The 22,522-nt window shown below is 42.5% G+C and overlaps 1 protein-coding gene across 1 annotated transcript in view; it reads left to right on the forward strand.

The window, feature by feature from the left end:
• The first annotated feature begins 1,935 nt into the window (after positions 1–1,935).
• LOC120023325 (AT-rich interactive domain-containing protein 1B-like) overlaps positions 1,936–22,522 on the forward strand; it is a 215,623-nt gene continuing 195,036 nt past the window's right edge. The window contains exon 1 of the mRNA XM_038967342.1: positions 1,936–2,898. Coding sequence (XP_038823270.1) covers positions 1,936–2,898 — 963 coding nt within the window. The remainder of the gene's footprint in view (positions 2,899–22,522) is intronic.

Below are 22,522 nucleotides of genomic sequence, written 5' to 3' on the forward strand. Positions count from 1 at the left end.
GCACTTCAATGTTCTTTTTCATGTCTGGTCTACTTGTGCTTACACTCTGTCTCCACCAGGGGTCTTTCTAGGTCCCTACTGTCGATGGGAGCTGCAGATGACAGTGAGGGAGAGGAGTCTCATTCACTCGGAGCAGTCAGGTCAAAATGTCACATTCAAGAGCTTGCTATGACATGGGATATAATGTACAGTACCCTTGCGTTTACGAGAAATGTGTTCCTCGATTGGGTGCCGTCATCATCATCAGCATCATCTTCACCATTATTACTATCATCGTCATCATACTTCTGTAATGAACCGTCTCCATATCAATTTTATACAGCGTTTCCGCTGTTAATAATCTCCGTCAAGTGAGCTGCTCTCCCTCTACCTATGTAAACCCCAAAGGACTCTCACATCAAAAGCTTTTACTATATTTAGCTAAATGTTACATTAATTACATAGGCCCCGTCATTATTGTAGGGAACTACCAGGGAATAATTTATACAATTATATTGTAGTACAAATGGTAAATACAGTCTGTTACATAGTACTTACTATTGTGAATTCTGTTTTCCAAGAAAATACAAAAAGAGGCTTACATCAGATAATCCACTGGTAGTTACTCTGTTCTAAAGGCCTGTGCACTGTCAGGTGCGACCCTTTATGTGTCAAATCGTTAGATAAATGTATACATTTCACCCAAAATAAAACAAGCTGAGAGAACAGACAAAGGGAAAATAAAGAGACCTAATAGGCAAGGGCAGTGACGTCACTCATGTTTAAGTTCTGGAGCCTATTCTACATCAAGAGGATAAAAAGCAATGTGCTCATAACGGCTGAAGATGATTCAAATGTTACAAAAGGTTACATTTCACATCTCGACTAGGGCAGTTACAGCGTGTGATTACATACTTATTCTGATGGCAACATTATTGCGCTCAGCAGCTTCTGTGGTTGCGTGTCTGTCTTTCAGAGCTGCAGAAACTGGATTGAGCCGAGGGAGAGCAGAGCGGAGTAGAGCAGGCAACACTCAAACCCAGATCTGGAGTTTTGGCATGAATTTAAAATGGAGCTGCCCATCTTTAGAGGACACACGCCACTCTGAGAGTTAGGCCTAGCCTACGTTGCAACATAATATTGGTATAAAATGAAAGGTAGTATATTATGTAGGCTATTCCTCTTTTCAATAGGAATATTTCCTCCTGATACCATGCTATAATTCAACATTTGTCTATTGCAAAATAATAGTGACTTTCCTTCGATGGATAACATAGGAAACTCCAGTCCGGGTTTTCCTTGTGATGCGCGTTGGACCCTGGAGGAGGATAATAGCTGGTGGAGTCTACTCTCGCTCATGCCATGCTGGGCCAGAAGGGCTCCGGGAGACATGCACTTACCCATATCCGGGTTGGAGAAAAAAAGTTTCATTTAAACCTGGACGACAAACTTTCAGCATGATGCCTCACTGACAGCGCCACAGCCGCGGCTGTCAGCGACTCATTTCACCGCGGATTATTACGAGCATTACAGCGCTAGAACATAGCTTCGTTTTTCAATTGAAGATTTTTTTCCTGCTTGACTTTTTCCTCTGTCTGTTTTTTTTGTGTGAGAGTGTTCTGCTCGTGGGTCAGTGTCCCTGTCTGAAATGTTTAAGTGACAATGGCTGCGCAAGTGGCATCAGCACCGACGACAACTAATAATAAGAAAAATAAATTGTCTGGCAGTTTGGGTCAAGAGATACATTCGGGGAAATCGGGAGGAGGAACTATATCGAGGTCTGGAGCAATGCTTGGAGCTGGAGATGGGACTAACACAATGAATAATGTAGACCATCACCACCAACACGAGCTCAACATGGTCAATTCAACTTCTCCGAATAACAATTCTGACACACGGGAGAAGGAGAGTGGAAATAACATAACATCGTCAAATTCGACGACCTCTCTGGAGGGAATGGAGACGGGTTTGATAGCAAACCATAAACAGAAAAATGTGAGTGTAGATCCCCCTCAGCACCTCACGCCGCCGCAACAGCAGTCACAATTTAACCCGTTTCCTCAGCATCAGCAGCACCAGATACAAAGTAACAACATCAACAACAGCCAAGCGACAAGGGGAGAGAGTGATAATCAGCACCACGGAGGGAAGAGGGGTGTTTTGGCGAGCCAGACAGAGCAGCAGATGCTGAGTAAAGGTGAAGGGGATCATACCTGTAAACCAGGGGAGCGAATGGGTGCCAGGTATGAACATGCCAACTTGGGACCAACGACCGACATCAACAACCAGCCCCAGAGCGCAGGAGGGGACAGCGCTATTTCAGAGTTTAATAACTACTATGGCACTTCCAGAGTAGGGGGCTGCTATGATCAACATGGCGGACAAAGCACTGGGATGGGGATGATGCACTCCTCGGGACCCAACAACATGGACCCAGTGCACAACTCCCACGAAGGATACCACAACAGCCAGTACAACCACTACCCTGGCTACCGGCAGGGCTACGGTGGAGCGGGCTACGGTATGATGGCCCCATCCAGACAGGGCAGTAACATGCTGATTGGCCCTGGCAGCAACACTCCAGCTAGCCATGTCAAGACTACTATGGGAGCTGCTTCCTCCGGTTCTGGTGGAAGTGTTGGGGGCTTTCAGAGATTCCCAGGACATACTCAGCATCCCTCGGGAGCCACCCCAACTCTAAACCAACTGCTGACGTCTCCAAGTCCAATGATGCGAGGTTATGGCAGTGGCTATCATCAAGACTATAACAGTCCCTCTGCACAACAACAAGCTGGCATCGGCTTAGGCAAAGACATGACTTCTCAGTATGGCTCCACAACCCATGGCTGGCCAGGGCAACAGAGAAATCACCCGTCCATGAGTCCTGGAAACGGAGGGCAAGGTATCAGCAGACCACAGGTGAGTACTAGTTTTACAAACTCAGCTGTAGCTCATTAACTTGAGAGGCACTCTGAGTCACACCTGTCATGAGCTGTCTGGCACAGTTGTTGAAATGCACTAGGCCTAGGTTACATGTATTATTGCACTGTAATAACTTGTCCCTTTCGACTTCAAATAAATATGCTGTGTGCTGGTGAATATTGCACTTCTAATATTCATCTACAGGTAAAGTAATTGTAGAAGAGAATACTGTCTGGTTTCAGATCTGCTCAAGGTCACTCTTGCGAGAAAAACAATAGCCTGTCAGTCACGTATGTATGCAATACATTGTCATTCATAACATCTATTTTACACAATTCATTTATTTGTCCATGAAGCGTAAATATAGGCTTGGGAACTAAATATCATTTTGCGCGTAAAGGCGCGTAAAACGGAGTAAAATGATCATTATTAATATTTATTTGGTTAAAATCGATGCAATGCATTTGCTTATGCTATGTGTTTATTCTTTACCACAGCGTTTTGACTTGAAGAGCTTTATTTGTGTAAGATATTATGCTATTATAATTGTTTTAATTAAAAACAATTAATGGCGTTGGAGATTCGCTCTCTTGCTGACGTGGTTGGAGACACGTTGCAAAACGCCCTCTGGAAGGACGCGCTGTATAGGCTCTCGTCGAATTATAGACTTTATTCATTAATATTGGTTTGAATTACAATAATGTCATATTGCTATCTTCAAAATGTCATATATTTTAATTATTAATCGATGTTTGCACAAATAGAATAGCCGCTATGACTATCAAAGACGTGTCTGTGTACCACGCTGTCCGCCTGCGCTATTGGTCTCCATCAAAAGGTTTGGAATTTGAATTGGAGGTAAAGTGGCTGTAATACTCTCCAGACGGCTGCCTCTGAGTTGACATCAAATCTGCCATCTGATTGGCGCTCCATCTCCCCACTGTGTGCTGAGCGCTGCTAATGTAAATCGAGCTGAACCCTCTGTTCAGGTGCGCGACCCGGGGCATGGTGAGAGCGGGATGGACCATTCACAACTATGCCTACAGATAGAACGTCGTCTTCTAATAGGGCTGGGCGATATATCGAAAGAATTCGATTAACTCGATTTTATGTTTTAGCGCAATGTTCCAAATTAGGTTTTTATTTTTTGTTCCAAATTAGGTTTTTATTTTTGTTTGTTTTTATGAGAATTCTGTCTTTTTGGTCTCATCTTTGCTCCTTCTGTGCTGTGTGCACTGTGCACCTTCCCACTTGCACACAGACACCAAGCCCCTCCCTCCCCCTGCCACTCACAATAAAGATGGAGAAATAACTTCCTCCTTTCTGACAACAAGCAGTTTCATCTCCCCATTTCCACGTTTGGTCCCACAGAATGGGTCAAATGGACACCGAAACACAGATACATTATTTTGCTGTAATAGAGGAGAACTTAACCTTTCTAATGATACCCTTTTTATGCCTCAACTCCCAAAATGTAGAACAGAGCAGACCCTACGAAAACGAGAGTACTGTATGAATGAACATGTGGAAAATGAACGCTCAGTTTCTGTTGTGTGCTGCATTGGTGTACCACATACCACTAGCAGCATTTTAGCCACTCACTCAGGGCCGGCTCCAGGCAACATAAACGGTTGCTTTTTTTACACATTCGGGTCGCAATTTACTGTTGAAAGTTAGAATAGCAGAATACACAAGGTGCCAGTTTGACATTTTATTGTGCTTTAGCAGTTTTGCTCTTGTTTTATCAGTCACTGACAGTCACTCAATTAGCTACATCAGCTAACAATTTTTAGATTGTTAAGTTAGTCTAGCCAGTTATCTAAACTTGCAGTAATCATGGCCGAATACCGATCGGGCAAGCAGGGCACGTGCCCAGGGGCCCTGACCTACAGGGGGCACTCATTGATATTGTTAGTCACTCACTCAGATATCATGGCATAAGTCATGTGTAGAATTGCAGGAAATTTGCTTTAACACTGCAAAAACGTATTTCCACCCCATGGCAGAATGGGTAGCAAATTCACTTTAAAACAGCAAAAATGTCTCTCTGCCCCATGGCAAAATTAATAGAATTGCATTAAATGTGTTACAAAATTGCTACATTTTCTCTCTGCCACATGGCAAAATGTGTATAACTGCAGAAAACGTGCTTTAAAACTCAAATCAAATTTTATTTGTCACATGCGTTGAATACAACAGGTGTAGACCTTACTGTGAGATGCTTATTTACAAGTCCTTAACCAACAATGCAGTTTTAAGAAAAATAAGAGTTAAGAAAATATTTACTAAATAAACTAAAGTTTAAAAAAAGGACCGCAATAAAATAACAATAACGAGGGTATATACAGGGGGTACTGGTACCGAGTCAATGTGTGGAGGTACAGGTTAGTCGAGGTAATTGAGGTAATATTACATGTAGGTAGGGGTAAAGTAACTATGCATAGATAATAAACAGCGAGTAGCAGCAGTGTAAAAATAAATAAAAAGGGGGGAGTCATTTTCTCTCTGCCGTCAAGAGGGGAGCGCAAAACAATATATGCCCTCTTGGTGGGGGGGGCTTAAGGCCCCCAAAAGGCTAGAGCCGGCCCTTCACAGACTGTTTTGTGCTAACTGAGTTAGTCTGTGTTTTAAGAATGTGCAATCAGCATAAAAATATGCATTTATATAAGGAATTGGCAACTCGTTCTCATGCTGAGAAATAAGGATCATCTTATCCAGGAAGGCCACTTGATTTCAATATCTAAACAAAGTGAACAAGCTATGTTGTTCAAACAGTTGGAGACAGACAGAAGGGTGTGTTCATAACAGTTCAACTGTTCTACCTTGTTAGCAAGCAAATAGATCCACGTTGGCTAGACTTTAAATATAAAGATTAGCTGGCTATTCACGAGCGCGTGAGCTTGTGCTTGAGAGATTGTTTGAGACCTGTGTTAAATTTCTATAATGCCTGCTACAACAAGTTGGCCATTATTAGTGGATGTGCATCGTTCTAGTAAACTTTGTAACAAAAATGGCATTTTCATAGACAGACTTGAATGCCAGATCAGTGATTATTGCAAAAAAAGTAGGTTAAACAAAAATAATTAAATGATGCATCCCGAGTGGCGCCAGCGGTCTAAGGCACTGCATCGTAGTGTTTGAGGCGTCACTGCAGACCAGGGTTTGATCCCAGGCTGTGTCACAACCGGCCGTGACCCGGGAGTCCCATAGGGCCCAGCGTCGTCCGGGTTAGGGGAGGGATTGGCCAGGGGGGCTTTACTTGGCTCATCGCGCTCTAGCGACTCCTTGTGGCGGGCCAACCGCCTGCAGGCTGACTTCGGTCGTCGGTTGAACAGTGTTTCCTCTGACACATTGGTGCAGCTGGCTTCCGGGTTAAGCGGGCGGGTGTTAGGAAGAGCGGTTTGGTGGGTCATGTTTCGCATGACTCGACCTTCGCCTCTCCCGAGCCCTTTGCAGCGATGAGACAAGATCGCAATTGGATATCACAAAGTTGGGGAGAAAAAGGGGGTAAAATACAAAAATGTAATTATTAGTGGGTCTTATGGTTGTGGAAGGCTTATATTTAGCCTAGGTATAATTTATTAGATTCTTCCTGACTGTTAGAAATGCAATGTATTGACCTTTAATTATGCAACAAAGCTTATGTAGAGAAAACGCACAAAAAAAATCTAGATATGATTTTTAGGTCATATCGCCCAGCCCTATCTTCTAAGCTATTGAATAAAGAAGAGTGGTATACAAACAGTATGCCTCTGGTTGTGTTATTATGTGTGAATGCATTTTTGTTCTCAATGATGTGCTCTGCTGAATATGACCCAGATATTTGACCCCAGGGCAAAGTGGAGGTGTAGCCTACTCTCGGTCGGTCTCCCTCTTCCAAACAAAACGGTACATTTCTGTAGTTCCCAGGAAGACCAGTTTGCATGGGGGATTTTGATTACTGTTATCATTGTAGTAGGCCTAGTAATTCCATAGTAATTATAGCCCATATTTTATATCTTAGACATGTCATTCAACAGATCATAAATTCTTTGTCTGAAGTAGTTTTAGTATAGTCATAATTTAGGAAATGTGAAGGCCTATTTTGTAACACTCTTTATTACCACATGCCACAGTAGGTTTCATTCCACAATTGTTAATAATATTTTGGGATGCACAACAACCGCTGTGCTATGTATCTACAATACATCATACATCGCACATTGTCATGCATTTTGTCTTACATTACTGTACAGGAAAATAATTCAAAGTCATTTGTAAGATTATGCCAGGTTTCAGAATAGCGATATGGTGTATTTATTACAATTTTCCATGCCATCCAAACATTATGAACTGCGGTGGCTATAATAATAGTTAGTCCTTGGAAGGTAATGATTGGATATGATACATACCGTAGCCGAGCTGGGTAACCATTTAGATAATAAGCCTCTCCTTCAGCCTCAGACAATAACGCCTTTCAAATTGTAATTGGTAAATACATTTTAGTAATGATATTTGTCCCTATTATTTAAAGACCTCTGTGGGTTAAAGATTGGATAATGGGTGCAGAAAAATACACAAGATCATACACATTAATTTACAGGCAGAAGATATCTCTAGAGGATATGAATTCAAAAATATATCTTATTATTATAAAAATGTACAGTATGTTATGCACAAGTTGCTTGTAATTGAACTCAGGTTATAATGTATATATTTATATATTTTCATACAATAGTATAATTAAGCGAATAATGCGCGAGGGAGTGTGGTATATGGCCAATATACCATGGCTAAGGGCTGTTCATGGCACGACGCAACGCAAAGCCCCGAAATGCCTTATTGCTATTATAAACTGGCTACCAACCTATTTAGAGCAGTAAAAAGAAATGCTTTGTCATATCCATGGTATACGGTCTGATATACCACAGCTGTCAGCCAATCAGTATTAAGGGCTCAAATCACCCAGTTTATAATGTATTTTATTTAAACCCCAGAGAAGAGGTTGTATGTTTGCCGTTCCATATCAACAAAGATACTGTATACATGTGGAAAAACAGGTTTGTAATCGACTGTGAGCTGTACCTCAGTTCACCCACAGGGGTTTTGTGTCAGGACCAGTCTAGTGTGGATCCTCCAAATTGGCCCATGATCTGTGTTTATGCACGTCAAATTGTGTGTGTGTTTGTGTGTGTATTTGTTTGAACACGCCTAAATCAACTGTCGGCAGAATCTCTCTCTTTCAAGTTCATTTTCCCCACACTACCTCTCTTCAGGAGCTAACTGTGTGAGGAGAACAATTTCCTCATTTACAAGCCTGTTTCCCTCTCTCTTTTCTGGCCGGCCGCCAACAAACAGACTGGGACACACACACACACACACACACACACACACACACACACACACACACACACACACACACACACACACACACACACACACACACACACACACACACACACACACACACACACACACACTATAGGAAGGTGAGCCCTAGTTGAAGCTGTTCTCTCGTTTAAATGGCATTGTCCCGCATTTTCAATTACTCTGGCCAATTTGTTTGAGGAAACGGGAAGAGGAACAGACGGGAAGAGGAACAGACAACCTGCTCATATAGTGGTCCATATACACAGGGCTGGTGCTTCATCAAATAGGTCAATCAGAACACCTTAGTCAATAAAGAAACCATTTTTTGAATAAAAGTAAACTTTTCTAGCTTTAGTGTTCACTGATTTAACACATTGCTTATTTTATTCTCTGTCTAGTTATGCCTTTTTGTCTTCAGATTTTCTTATTTTCAGTAGTTTATGTGTGAGTGTGTTCTTGCATGTCTGGCTTTATGTTAATATTCTTGCTTGTCTGTCTGGGCTTGTGTGCACATTATTTTGTATTTAATTGGTGTGGGTGTTTGGGTGTGTGTGCGTGTGTTTGTGTGACAGCGCAGTTGGTTTCAGACTGAAGTAGCCTCGTCAGCGCTAGCATACCAGCCTCAACTCCAGCGCTCACTCTTTCCCTTGCTCGTCCTCCATGCTTTGTTTATGCTGGTTTGTTTACATCTCAGGCTCTCCTAGCCCAGTTTAGCTCAGCCTAGCGCTGGCTGATTAGGAACAACACAGTCAAATGTACTCTGTTGCTTCCGATAAGGGGCTGATAGACAGCCTGGGTTTTCATCTTGCAGGATAAAACACAATGCTCAGGAGCGTAATTGGCAGCTAGGTTATCCCGGGACTGCCCGTGGTTTTCTTCAAATGCCAATTAATTCTGATTTGCCATAAAAAATTGACCAGTCATATTGTCAACTGTACATATAATTAGCTGCTAATAAAATAATTGTAGCTTTTTGTTCGGGCCTGTGATGCACTTACAACAAACAGAGTCAAAGGTTAGCAGACAAATAACTTGAAGCAGAGCAGTTCCCTAATTATATATATTTTTTAAATCAGTATTATTTTTGTTTGGGTTTTGACTGTTTGGACCATAGGGTGCAACTTTATTCAACCCAGTATCACAGATTATTGCGAAATAGACACTAATTGCTTAAAATATTTGTTTTGCATACAGTGCATTTCAATTACAGATAAAGACAGTAGGTTACTCAAGACAGAAACAATAAGAGAGAGGTTGGTCAGGGAGGATGGGTAGGTGTATAACGTGAACATCTAGCAACCCAAAGGTTGTGTGTTCAAATCGCACCATACAGTTAGCTAATTAGCTACTTTGCAACTACTTATTACTTTTTAGCTACTTTGCAACTACTTAGCATGTTAGCTAACCCTTCCCCTAAGCATAACCCTTTAACCAAACTCCTAAACCTTTAACAACTTAGCTAGCATGTTAACTAACCCTAACCCTTTAAAAAAATGTATTTCACCTTTATTTAACCGGGTAGGCCAGTTGAGAACAAGTTCTAATTTACAACTGCGACCTGGCCAAGATAAAGCAAAGCAGTGCGACACAAACAACAACACATGGGATAAACAAACATACAGTCAATAACACAATAGAAAAGTCTATATACAGTGTGTGCAAATGTAGTAAGATTAGGGAGGTAAGGCAATAAATAGGCCATAGTGGCGAAATAATTACAATTTAGAAATTAAACACTGGAGTGATAGATGTGCAGAAGATGAATGTGCAAGTAGGGATACTGGGGTACAAAGGAGAAAAAAATAACAATATGGGGATGAGGTAGTTGGGTGGGCTAATTTACAGATGGGCTGTGTACAGGTGCAATGATCGGTAAGCTGCTCTGACAGCTGAAGCTTAAAGTTAGTGATGGAGATATAAGACTCCAGCTTTAGTGATTTTTGCAATTCGTTCCAGTCATTGGCAGCAGAGAACTGGAAGGAAAGGCGGCCAAAGAGGAGTTGGCTTTGGGGATGGCCAGTGAAATATACCTGCTGGAGCACGTGCTACGGGTGGGTGCTGCTATGGTGACCAGTGAGCTGAGATAAGACGGGGCTTTACCTAGCAAAGACCCTAACCCCGAGCCTAGCTAAAGTTAGCCACAACAAATTGGAATTTGTATAATGTATACAAATGCGTTATGATGAAAGAAAAGCATGGCATACACACGAAATGCATTGTGATGAAAATCGTGTAATACACATGAAAAGTTGTTGTCTTAGCTCTCCTGATTAACACCTGTGTTTGCTTTATGCCTCTCTCTAATGTCAATATGCCTTGTCTACTGCTGTCTTGGCTAGTTCTTATTGTTTTATTTCACTGTAGAGCCATCAGTCCCGCTCAAAATGCCTTAGTTAGCTCTTTTGTCCCACCCAACACACATGCGGAGACCTCACCTGGTGCCTCCAGAGACGAAACCTCTCTCATCATCACTCAACACCTAGGTTTACCTCCACGGTACTCACATCCTACCATACCATTGTCTGTACAATATGCCCTGAATCTATTCTACCACGCCCAGAAATCTGCTCCTTTAAATCTCTGTCCCCAACGCACTAGACAACCAGTTCTTATAGCCTTTAGCCGTACCCTCATCCTACTCCTCCTCTGTTCCTCTGGTGATGTAGAGGAACTTCTACTTGGTACTCATCCCGGATCTGGGAGCACCCTCATCAGTAAAAAAGCTGACTAGCATAGCCTAGCATAGCGCCACAAGTAAATACTAGCATCTAAATATCATGAAATCACAAGTCCAAGACACCAGATGAAAGATACACATCTTGTGAATCCAGCCATCATTTCTGATTTTTTAAATGTTTTACAGGGAAGACACAATATGTATTTCTATTAGCTAACCACGATAGCAAAAGACCCAACTTTTTTTTTTCACCATTTTTTTACTGCATAGGTATCTATCACAAATTCGACCAAATAAAGATATAAATAGTCACTAACCAAGAAACAACTTCATCAGATGACAGTCTTATAACAGATTTATTGTATAGCATATGTTTTGTTAGAAAAATTTGCATATTTCAGGTATAAATCATAGTTTTACATTGCAGCCACCATCACAACTCTCACCAAAGCAGCTAGAATAACTACAGAAACCAACGTGAAATACCTAAATACTCATCATAAAACATTTATGAAAAATACACGGTGTACAGCAAATGAAAGACAAACATCTTGTGAATCCAGCCAATATTTCAGATTCTTTAAGTGTTTTACAGCGAAAACACAATATAGCATTATATTAGTGTCGTGTCTTTGACTATGCCAGATTAATTGCTATGACATGCTATTCTATAAAATAATTTCTCCGTAATTAATATTACCTGATTGAACTAATCATGTAAATATGAATTAACTAGAGAGGGACACCACAAAAGAATATTTATAGAGCTGTTATCTTTCGAATAAACTCTTAAAGATTTAGTAATATTTTACTAAATAGCAGTCACATTAATCGTCATTTTATTCAGTCTCATCTGAAAGTTGTAAGTCCTTGATTATCTGCAAGAATCCTGGCTAACAAGTTGAATCAGCAATACAAAATTGGGTTTAATTATTTATTTACTAAATACCTAACTGATCACACAGAATCACACATATACAATTAACTCATAACTTGATCACAAATTACGTCATACAGAAAAACGTCCCTAGCGGGCGGAATAGATATGACAGCTTGTTACACAAAGGAAAGGGGGGCTGAGTCCTAGTGAAAGAGCGGGAGACTTGAACATAGGCGGGCTGTACTATCGTAAATACAGTATCTTATGCATTCTAAATTACCGCCCATTTGAAGAGGAAAATGCAATCAATATTTACTCTGAGCTGCGCTTCAGTATGTTGGTGGTAGATGGCCCGTGTCGCCAACCCGAGTCCTCTGTCCTTTGAAGAATGTCTCTGGTAGTCACGGGAACACGTTGTGTGTATTAGACGGGATACTTGGACTGTCCTTCCGAACCTGCGTTTAGCTGTTGCTAACTCCAAGGCTAGGAGATATCACTTCTGTAGTGAATACGAGTTCAAAGTTCATACCATTCACAATCAAAGTCCATGCTGATGTTGGCTTCATCTATAGTGATTATCTGAACCATTCTGACACTGGATCGTCATCCTAGAGTACCCGGAACAGAAAGTTATATTCTGGTTCGTGGCTTTATATAGTGGAGGGAGAGGGGTGTGTCTGAAAAGTCTATTAACCCATGCCTCTTCACAGGGGCTGACCACTGTGAGCAGAGGAAAACTTATGAAAGCACAGATCTCTCATTTGGAAGCTAAAATTACATTTCACCTCTTCACAAATAATGTCATATTCAAACATTTGAATTAAACAACAATTCCATGTGAATCCGATATCTCTGACATTTAGACTTTCCACAGTAGAGTTTATGTCATTCAATCCTTGATGAGAATGTGTCAGAGGGCAACCGAACTGACATAATATACCTTAAGTACCACCGCATATGTTCAGTTGGTCGAATTACCAGAATATAGTTCATTTCCCCCAACTTCTGATGTTACCCAGAATCTCTATGTTAACCCATGGGTTTCCTTATGTCACATCAGTTATAGTAGGGAGAGAGAAAAAGGGGGAAAGAGGTATTTATGACTGTCATAAACCTACCCCCAACCCAACGTCATGACATTAGCTTACTACAATAGCCTACCACACAGCCCCATTCATTCAACATAACGTTAGCGATAGCGAATAAACCAGCAAAATATATTAATTTTTTCACTAACCTTCTCAAACTCCATCAGATGACAGTCCTATAACATCATATTACACAATACATATATGGTTTGTTCGAAAATGTGCATATTTAGCGGCACAAATCGTGGTTTTACAATGTGAATAGTAGCCAAACTGCAAACAAAATGTCGGGAGAAATCTTGGAGAAGCACCTAATCTAATCAATAACTAATCACAAACTTGACTAAAAAATACAGGTTGGACAGCAAATTAAAGATACACTAGTTCTTAATGCAACCGCTGTGTTAGATTTTTAAAATTAACGTTACTACGACATACAGCTTACGTTATAGCGAGACCGCGCCGAAATTAATGGCGAAATATTAGTCTAAACAATTTCGACAGAAATACGAATTAACATCATAAATTGTTCCTACTATTTGATGAGCTTCCATCAGAATCTTTTACAAGTTGTCCTTTGTCCAGAATAATCGTTGTTTGGTTGTAGAAGGTCGTCTTCAACTGTGTAATTATCAGCAAACGTTAGCCATGTGGCGCAGATGTGTCCAACTCAGCTTAACGCAGAACAAAGAAAATACCGAAAATTGCAATATACTGATATAAACTGATATAACTCGGTTTAAAATAACTACATTATGATATTTTTAACACATATATCAAATTAAATCAGAGCCGGAGATATCTAACTTATAAAACGAAAGCTTTTCAGAGCGCAATGCAGACGTCCATCTTGCGTCAGGCCAGACGATGAAAAGACCAGTCCTTCCGTTCCAAGAAGTCTTGTTCGGCCTCAGATCTAGCTAGACACCCCATTCCAATTCTCACTGCCTACTGACATCTAGGGGAAGGCGTATGCAGTGCATGTAGACCCATAGATTCCATGCAAATTAATAAACTGACCCTGGAACAGAGCCCCCGATTTCAGATTTTTCAGTTCCTGACAGGAAGTTTGCTGCAAAATGAGTTCTGTTTTACTCACAGATATAATTCAAACGGTTTTAGAAACTAGAGAGTGTTTTCTATCCAATAGTAATAATAATATGCATATTGTACGAGCAAGAATTGAGTACGAGGCAGTTTAATTTGGGAACGATTTTTTACAAAGTGGAAGTAGCGCCCCCCCTATTGAGAAAAGGTTAACCCAGGCCCTGTAGCCCCCAGTTCCACTCCTATTCCCCAGGCGCTATCTTTTGTTGACTTCTGTAACCTTAAAAGCCTTGGTTTGATGCATGTTAACGTCAGAAGCCTCCTCCCTAAGTTTGTTTTATTCACTGCTTTAGCACACTCCGCCAACCCTGATGTCCTAGCCGTGTCTGAATCCTGGTTTAGGAAGGCCACCAAAAATTCTGAAATTTCCATCCCCAACTACAACATTTTCTGCCAAGATAGAACTGCCAAAGGGGGTGGAGTTGCAATCTACTGCAGAGATACCCTGCAGAGTTCTGTTATGCTATCCAGGTCTGTGCCAAAACAGCTTCTACTTTTAAAAATCCACCTTTCCAGAAATAAGTCTCTCACTGTTGCCGCTTGTTATAGACCCCCTTCAGTCTCCAGCTGTGCCCTGGACACCGTATGTGAATTAATTGCCCCCCATTTATCTTCAGTTTGTACTGTTAGGTGACCTAACCGATACTGATTATTGGAGGGCCCAAAAAAGCCGATACCGATTAATCGGCCGATTTTTTTAATGTATTTGTAATAATGACAATTACAACAATAATGAATGAACACTTATTTTAACTTAATATAATACATCAATAAAAATCAATTTAGCCTCAAATAAATAATGAAACATGTTCAATTTGGTTTAAATAATGCAAAAACAAAGTGTTGGAGAAGAAAGTAAAAGTGCAATATGTGCCATGTAAAAAAGCTAACGTTTAAGTTCCAACATATGAAAGCTGGTGGTTCCTTTTAACATGAGACTTCAATATTCCAACGTAAGAGGTTTTAGGTTGTAGTTAATATAGTATTTATAGGACTATTTCTCTCTATACCATTTGTATTCCATATACCTTTGACTATTGGATGTTCTTATAGGCACTTTAGTATTGCCAGTGTAACAGTATAGCTTCCGTCCCTCTCCTCGCTCCTACCTGGGCTCGAACGAGGAACACTTCGACAAAAGCCACCCTCGAAGCAGCGTTACCCATGCAGAGCAAGGGGAACAACTACTCCAAGACTCAGAGTGAGTGGCGTTTGAAACGCTATTAGCGCGCACCCCGCTAACTAGCTAGCCATTTCACATCGGTTACACCAGCCTAATCTCGGGAGTTGATAGGCTTGAAGTCATAAATAGCGCAATGCTTGATGCACAGTGCTGCTGGCAAAACGCACGAAAGTGCTGTTTGAATGAATGCTTACGAGCCTGCTGCTGCCTACCATTGCTCAGTCAGACTGCTATATCAAATATCAAATCATAGACTTAATTATAACATAATAACACACAGAAATACGAGCCTTTGGTCATTAATATGGTCGAATCCGGAAACTATCATTTCGAAAACAAAACTTTTATTATTATCGCATATACCCTGACTCTGCGTGCAATGAATGCAAGAGAAGTGACACAATTTCACCTGGTTAATATTGCCTGCTAACCTGGATTTCTTTTCGCTAAATATGCAGGTTTAAAAATATATACTTCTGTGTATTGATTTTAAGAAAGGCATTGATGTTTATGGTTAGGTACATGTTGGAGCAACGACAGTCCTTTTTCCGCGAATGTGCACCGCATCGATTATATGCAACGCAGGACACGCTAGATAAACTAGTAATATCATCAACCATGTGTAGTTAACTAGTGATTATGATTGATTGTTTTTTATAAGATAAGTTTAATGCCAGCTAGCAACTTACCTTGGCTTCTTACTGCAACAGGCAGGCTCCTTGTGGAGTGCAATGAGAGGCAGGTTGTTAGAGCGTTGGACTAGTTAACTGTAAGGTTGCAAGATTGAATCCCCGAGCTGACAAGGTAAAAATCTTTCGTTCTGCCCCTGAACAAGGCAGTTAACCCACCATTCCTAGGCCGTCATAGAAAATAAGAATGTGTTCTTAATAACTGACTTGCGTAGTTAAATAAAGGTGAAAAAAAAAATTGTGACAAAAAAAAAAAAAAATTCATCGGCCAAATCGGTGTCCAAAAATACCGATTTCCGATTGTTATGAAAACTTGAAATCGGCCCTAATTAATCGGCCATTCCGATTAATCGGTCGACCTCTAGTTGTTACAGGTGGTCTGCCACTGTGAGGCGATCAGATGACCGTCCTGTCTCCCTATAGCTCTGTCTTAGGCATCTCACAGTACTGACATTGCAATTTATTGCCCTGGCCATATCTGCGGTCCTCATGCCTCCTTGCAGCATGCCTAAGGCAAGTTCACGTAGATGGGCAGGGACCCTGGGTATCTTTCTTTTGGTGTTTTTCAGTCAGTAAAAAGCCCTCTTTAGTGTCCTAAGTTTTCATAACTTTCATAACTTAATTGCCTACCGTCTGTAAGCTGTTAGTGTCTTAACGACCGTTCCACAGGTGTATGTTAAATAATTGTTTATGGTTCATTGAACAAGCATAGTTAACAGTGTTTAAACCCTTTACAATGACGATCTGTGAAGTTATTTGGATTTTTACGAATTATCTTTGAAAGACAGGGTCCTGAAAATGGGGCGTTTCTTTTTTTGCTGAGTTTACATTTGCACACACTGTATATAGATTTTTCTATTGTGTTATTGATTGTACGTTTGTTTATCCCATGTGTAACTCTGTGTTGTTTGTGTCGCACTGCTTTGCTTTATCTTGGCCAGGTCGCAGTTGTAAATGAGAACTTGTTCTCAACTGGCCTACCTGGTTAAATAAATGTGAAATAAAAGTTTTTTGTGCGCATGGCACGTATATTTAGCATAAGTAATTTGTGTCTATTTCACAATAAACTGTGATAGTGTGTTGAGTTTATTCCCAATCCCAAACGGCACTGTCTGTCTGTCTGTCTGTCTGTCTGTCTGTCTGTCTGTCTGTCTGTCTGTCTGTCTGTCTGTCTGTCTGTCTGTCTGTCTGTCTGTCTGTCTGTCTGTCTGTCTGTCTGTCTGTCTGTCTGTCTGTCTGTCTGTCTGTCTGTCTGTCTGTCTGTCTGTCTGTGAGACTTCAGGGAAGCTCCCGTCAACACTGCCTCAGCTCCACCAGCCAAACTTCTCTTTGGTTATTCCTCCCAGCAGGGGTGTGAAGAGGGCCTCATAGTGTCTTTTCTGTGGAGAGAGAGAGAGTGTGAGGCAATCGGAAAAGGATGGAAATATAGCGGCGAGCGACAGCAGCATTTGAACTCACACAGGGCTACTGAGGCATGGGGCATACTTCAGAGACTGAGAGAGGGAGTTGTGAACATGGGAAATGTCAGAGTACTTGCCCCAGCCTCTCCAAGTCAAAAGAAAGGGATGATTATACAGTAATATGTGTTTACGACCAGAGTGGTTGGTCGGGTGATTTCAGCCCCTCTCTCTCTGGTACCCTGGAGCAATCCTATTCCCCTCCAGCGGTGGGGTGTTGTGTGTGTGGCAGGCTGCCTGGCTGGCTGGCTGGCGGGAGGGGAGGGCTGGGCTGGGCAGGGAGCCAGGTCGGTGGCCTCACTCACCTCCCACAATCCCCCTGACCTTCACACATGCAAATTAGCCACGTGCAGCCGGTGAATGGGAGGAGAGCAGAGCACACACTACCCCCTCCTCTCAGAGGAAAAGGGATTTCTCTCTCTCTATTTCTTGTTATTGTTCCAGCCCGCCTGTCTCCCCCACTAGCCCTCTCTTGCTCCCCTTCTCCTCTCCTCTATTCTCTGATCTCCTGGGTGTTTTCTAAGCATGTGGTCCTCCAGTGGAAGGTTAAAGGCAGTCGAAAAGAGGGGATATACCCCAGTGGGGCTGTCTCTACCTCTATATCCTCCCCTCTGCATCTCTCTCTTCCTTTGCTGCCTCTTCCTCTCTCTCTCCCTCTGCCTCAGTACAGGAGAGAGGCAGGGGGTTCATGGAGAGGAGAAAAGCGAGAGGTGTTTGTATATCAGTATCATTCTGACATCATCCCCTTCCCCTTTGCCCAAGGGGAGAATGTTGGATGATAGGCCGGCACTCACTTAGTGTGTGTGATGATCGGCACACTTCTCCGCCTGGCTGCTGTGGACTTTAGTTTGTTCGTCTGTCACATTGAGACATAGCAGTCTGGCAGGCAGTTTGTTTGTCTCCATGACGTTCTATGTGTCTGATGAACAATATTCAACTGTTACTATTGTTTTGGTGACCGTATGTAAAGGTGATGATGATGATGATAAGAACGATTTAGAGTCTGTGGTGAGATGCGGGACTGTGTTGACCACCTCTGTCGGATCAGGCTGTCATTTACACCAATCAAAACTGTAATAATATCATCTAGATCCCCAACACACCATATGACACAGAAACACTGGCTGACTGGACATCAGCACAAAAGCATGAGAAAATATGGACGCCGTGTCTCTGTAAGTGAGCTCGCAAACAAACTCAGTAAACCTGTTCAAGTATTTCTGTGCAATCTTGAGAAATCATTTGGGAGTAAGGGAAGGTTTTGTTTGAAAATACGCTTGCAGATAGATCAATATGTAAATTCACTAACCGGTTTGTACCTACACTGTAGTTACACTGAAAATATACTGTTTTAGCAAAAGCACCTAAAACTGATTTAAAATTGAATGCAATAGCAGAGTTTCTGGCATATTTTCACTACAAGCTAACAGGAAACAGAAACTTGCAGAAGCACTACCTCCCTCCACCATCCCATGTTGTGTCTCCTTGATGAACGTCCATTGGTATTGTTGAATCAACATGTAAAAAGGTTACCATAATGTCAGCTGTATGTCAGAGGGCATGCTGGTTGCTCTGATGTAGATTACATTAGCATAATCCATAGTTGGGCTAACAACGGGCTGCTCTGCCCAGTAGGGAGGCTGTGACATGCTCTGGGTTAGAAGGGACCTGGTGTATTCAGACTGATGTGGTGGCGCGTGATGATCACACCCTGACATTTGACATTTAACCTAAATGGAGTTGATTGTAACAGAATGCTTTTAATACCAACATCTCCAGTAGTATATTACACCGCATACAGAGTCTCATCATTTCTTTTCACTGCGTGTGTGTGGATATTTGTTTATGTGTTGGAAATCACAGACATGCACATTTCTCAGAAAATTCTGGAACATCCAGTGACAGCGCCAGAATTGCAGACATGGCTTCAGTGGTTGCTGCAATCTGAAGGGAAAGCATTTCTAAAATGTCTTCCCTCTGTCTCCCACTGTCCCTCTCATTCTCTGTCTCTCTCTCGCTCGCTCTTCTCTCTCTCGTCTTTCTCTACCCTTCTCACCCTCTGTCCTCTACTATCGCTCTCGCTCTCTTTCCCAGAATGTTGTCAACTCTCCTCTCCGTCCTCCTCCCCAGTCAGTCAGCCAGTCTTTGGGGTTGACCTTCAGCGCTGTAGTTAGTTAGTGGATGACTGTGCTGCCTGCTGCACTCATTAACCATCAGAGATGAATAGTTCCATCATAGGAGGAAATAAGACAATCAGTTCAATTAGAAATAGTTACGAGCTTGGAGGGCGAGAAGAGCTGGAGGACGAGGGGACCTGGGCTCTGGAGGTCCTTAGCCTGTGTGTGTGTGTGTGTGTGCGTGTGTGTGTGTGTGTGTGTGTGTGTGTGTGTGTGTGTGTGTGTGTGTGTGTGTGTGTGTGTGTGTGTGTGTGTGTGTGTGTGTGTGTGTGCGTGTGTGTGTGTGTTTGGCGAGTCACTGTGGTTTGGGGGTCAGTGGAAACACCCCTTGTTGACCTGTGACCCCTAACCCTCAGCCCTGTGGCATAATGAGCGCTTGTTAAAGAGAGGAGGTTTGAAATGCCAGGCCAATGCCATCACCTTAACGGACATCCTCACATTCCCTTCTTTTCTTAATTAAGCCATGGATTTTTATGCTGATTTGCACTTTCAATGTTTATATAGTATGTTGGGATGAAGTAGAAATCCAGGGTCAGAGTCGTCTCTCTGTTTTCTACCAATCAGGGCCCTTTATTTGTACTCTGTTATGACTTGGGTCTGCTGTGAGATGTATTTACTTCATTTCTCCCTTCATATCTTCATCATTATGTGGTGAAATTGAAACAGCTGTACTCCTCTGGGTGTTGCACATGTAGGCCGATACAAATCATCTGCCACTTGGAGAAATGAGAGGGAAATGAGGCCGGGCACAAAGGAGAGGGCGATAGGGAAGTGATTGTGTTCCTAGGATGAGCCTTCTCCATTGAGAGCACTGCTGCTGTCCAACTGGGAAATTCAGGTGGGTCAATATTACATTGTTCAGAGTGGCACTGAGGAGCAGGAAACTAAGAGGTTTCTGTCACTTGGCAGATCAATTAGATCGAGCAGAAGAATCTCAGATTACAGAAGAGGACACAGATGATGTCATATGTCCTAATGTATGGGTATTGTGGAGTCCTGTGAATGTGTGTTTCAGAGGTAAATAGTGCTTGAGAGAGGCCCTATTCTCCCGGTGTTAGGGTCCCCCTGCCTTCTGCCTTCTGCCTGTGCTGATGTCTAGTTGGGCATGCAGCTAGCTCTGGTTTCTGCATGTCGGGTGCCTCCGCCCCATCTATTCCCTGTTGGTTCCCTGCTCAGGCCTGTCACGTGTACCATTGGGCTAAACTATGGGCCCTGTGTGCATCAGAAACCATTATGCGTAATGGCCTTTCCGCATATCATTCTCCCCGTGTTATGACACTTATTTTATGACTGCTTACATATCAAATATTTAAATAAACAGAATAGGGGCTGGTTGATGCCGAGGGGGGGAAAGACATTAATTTCCAAGCGCGCAGGCAGCAGGCAGGCAGCGAGAAATAAAGAGAGAGGGGGGGGCAGTAGAGAGGAGGGAGAGAGAGAGAGAGAGAGAGGAGAAAGGCTGCAGACGCAGAGAAGAGAAATGCTTCACTTGCCTCCAATCAAAGTGGAGGAGGACGTTTTTTTGCTTACGCCTCGCAGCGGCAGGCGGGCGGCGGGCGGGCGGCGGCAGAGGGGCCATCCGTCAGCGTTTTTCCCCGGGCTGGGGCTGACGGCGGGCCCCAGTGGCTCATAAAAGCAGCCCAGCATAGTAATATCAATCGTGTGCCAAGGAGAGCGAGCGGGAGAGAAAGCGGAGGTAAAAACAGAATATAACACAACAATGTGTAAAAAAAGAAAGGACAGAGAGGGAGGGAAGGGTAGCAGACTGATTTATATATCTATGTTTTTTCTGGAGAGAGAGAGAGAGAGAGAGAGGCAACAAGGTCTTGTGGCTGAGCCGAGCCGTCTTGCGTCGGAAAGCGTTGGTGGCAAGCCCATTACTGTCAGGCTAATCTTAAAATAATTAATTGCGAAGTCGACGCTTTTAAAGAGTATTGTAATTGAATCCTAAATTAGGCCTGGGAAAGAGGACACGTCCTGCTTTACTGTGAGCCTGCTCCCATTCCCTCCCTCCCTCCATCTCTCCCTCCTTCCCGCATGTGGAGGAGATAGAACGCCAGGCAGGAAATGCTAATGAAATGCATATTTGGGGGAAAAGGGCCATCTATAATTTAGATGTTTCTTTGAATTTGAATGATGAGTGAGTGCTGTGATTTATTTTACTTGTGGAGAGGATCATTCTGTCAGGATTCTATTCTTGTAAACAAATGCGAAGAAAGGAGAATAAAAGTAGAGTAATAAAGTAAACAGAATGGAATGAATAAATTGAGCTTTTGTCATGAATAATTTGTGAGGGATGGAAGAGAAAGCCATGTTTCCTCAGAGAGATTGACATTTTGTTTTTATATTGTTACTTGTGACTGACTTGAAAGCTATTGGATATTGACCACAACATGAATTGTACTGTATATTGTTTTGCTCCACACACACACACACACACACACACACACACACACACACACACACACACACACACACACACACACACACACACACACACACACACACACACACACACACACACACACACACACACACACACACAGACACACACACACACACACACACGTTAAACTCTCTGTAGACTCCAAGCCTCCATCTAACTGAGGTATGCTTTGAGTGGAGCCCTCAGCCAGTGGTCCTAGTAGAGGAATGGCGGCTTGCTCAGAGCCTTTAAACTGTAAAAGCAGCTCAATGTGCTTCCATTTACCCCTGCTGCCTCCCAGATGGGCTGCCTGCCTGCCTGCACTACGACCCCTGTCTGGCCTGCTGGATCAAAGATCCGGGACGGGGCTGCCCTCCATAAAACGTCTGCCTTCTCTGTGACTTGACAATGGTGATGGCTTTGAGGTTAGATAGAGAGTTTGAGCTCCATGGGGAAAAATGGGAACCCTTATGGTGAGACCTAAACCATTTGTGTTGGGTGTGTAGCTTACTGCTGGGTCTGTATTGGGCGTACTGAGACTATTAGAATAAATAGTGTGAGACGGACTCTTCTCCCTGTTATTCTCTTT

This window comes from Salvelinus namaycush, chromosome 28 (assembly GCF_016432855.1).
Source record: "Salvelinus namaycush isolate Seneca chromosome 28, SaNama_1.0, whole genome shotgun sequence".
Classification (NCBI taxonomy): Eukaryota; Metazoa; Chordata; class Actinopteri; order Salmoniformes; family Salmonidae; genus Salvelinus; species Salvelinus namaycush.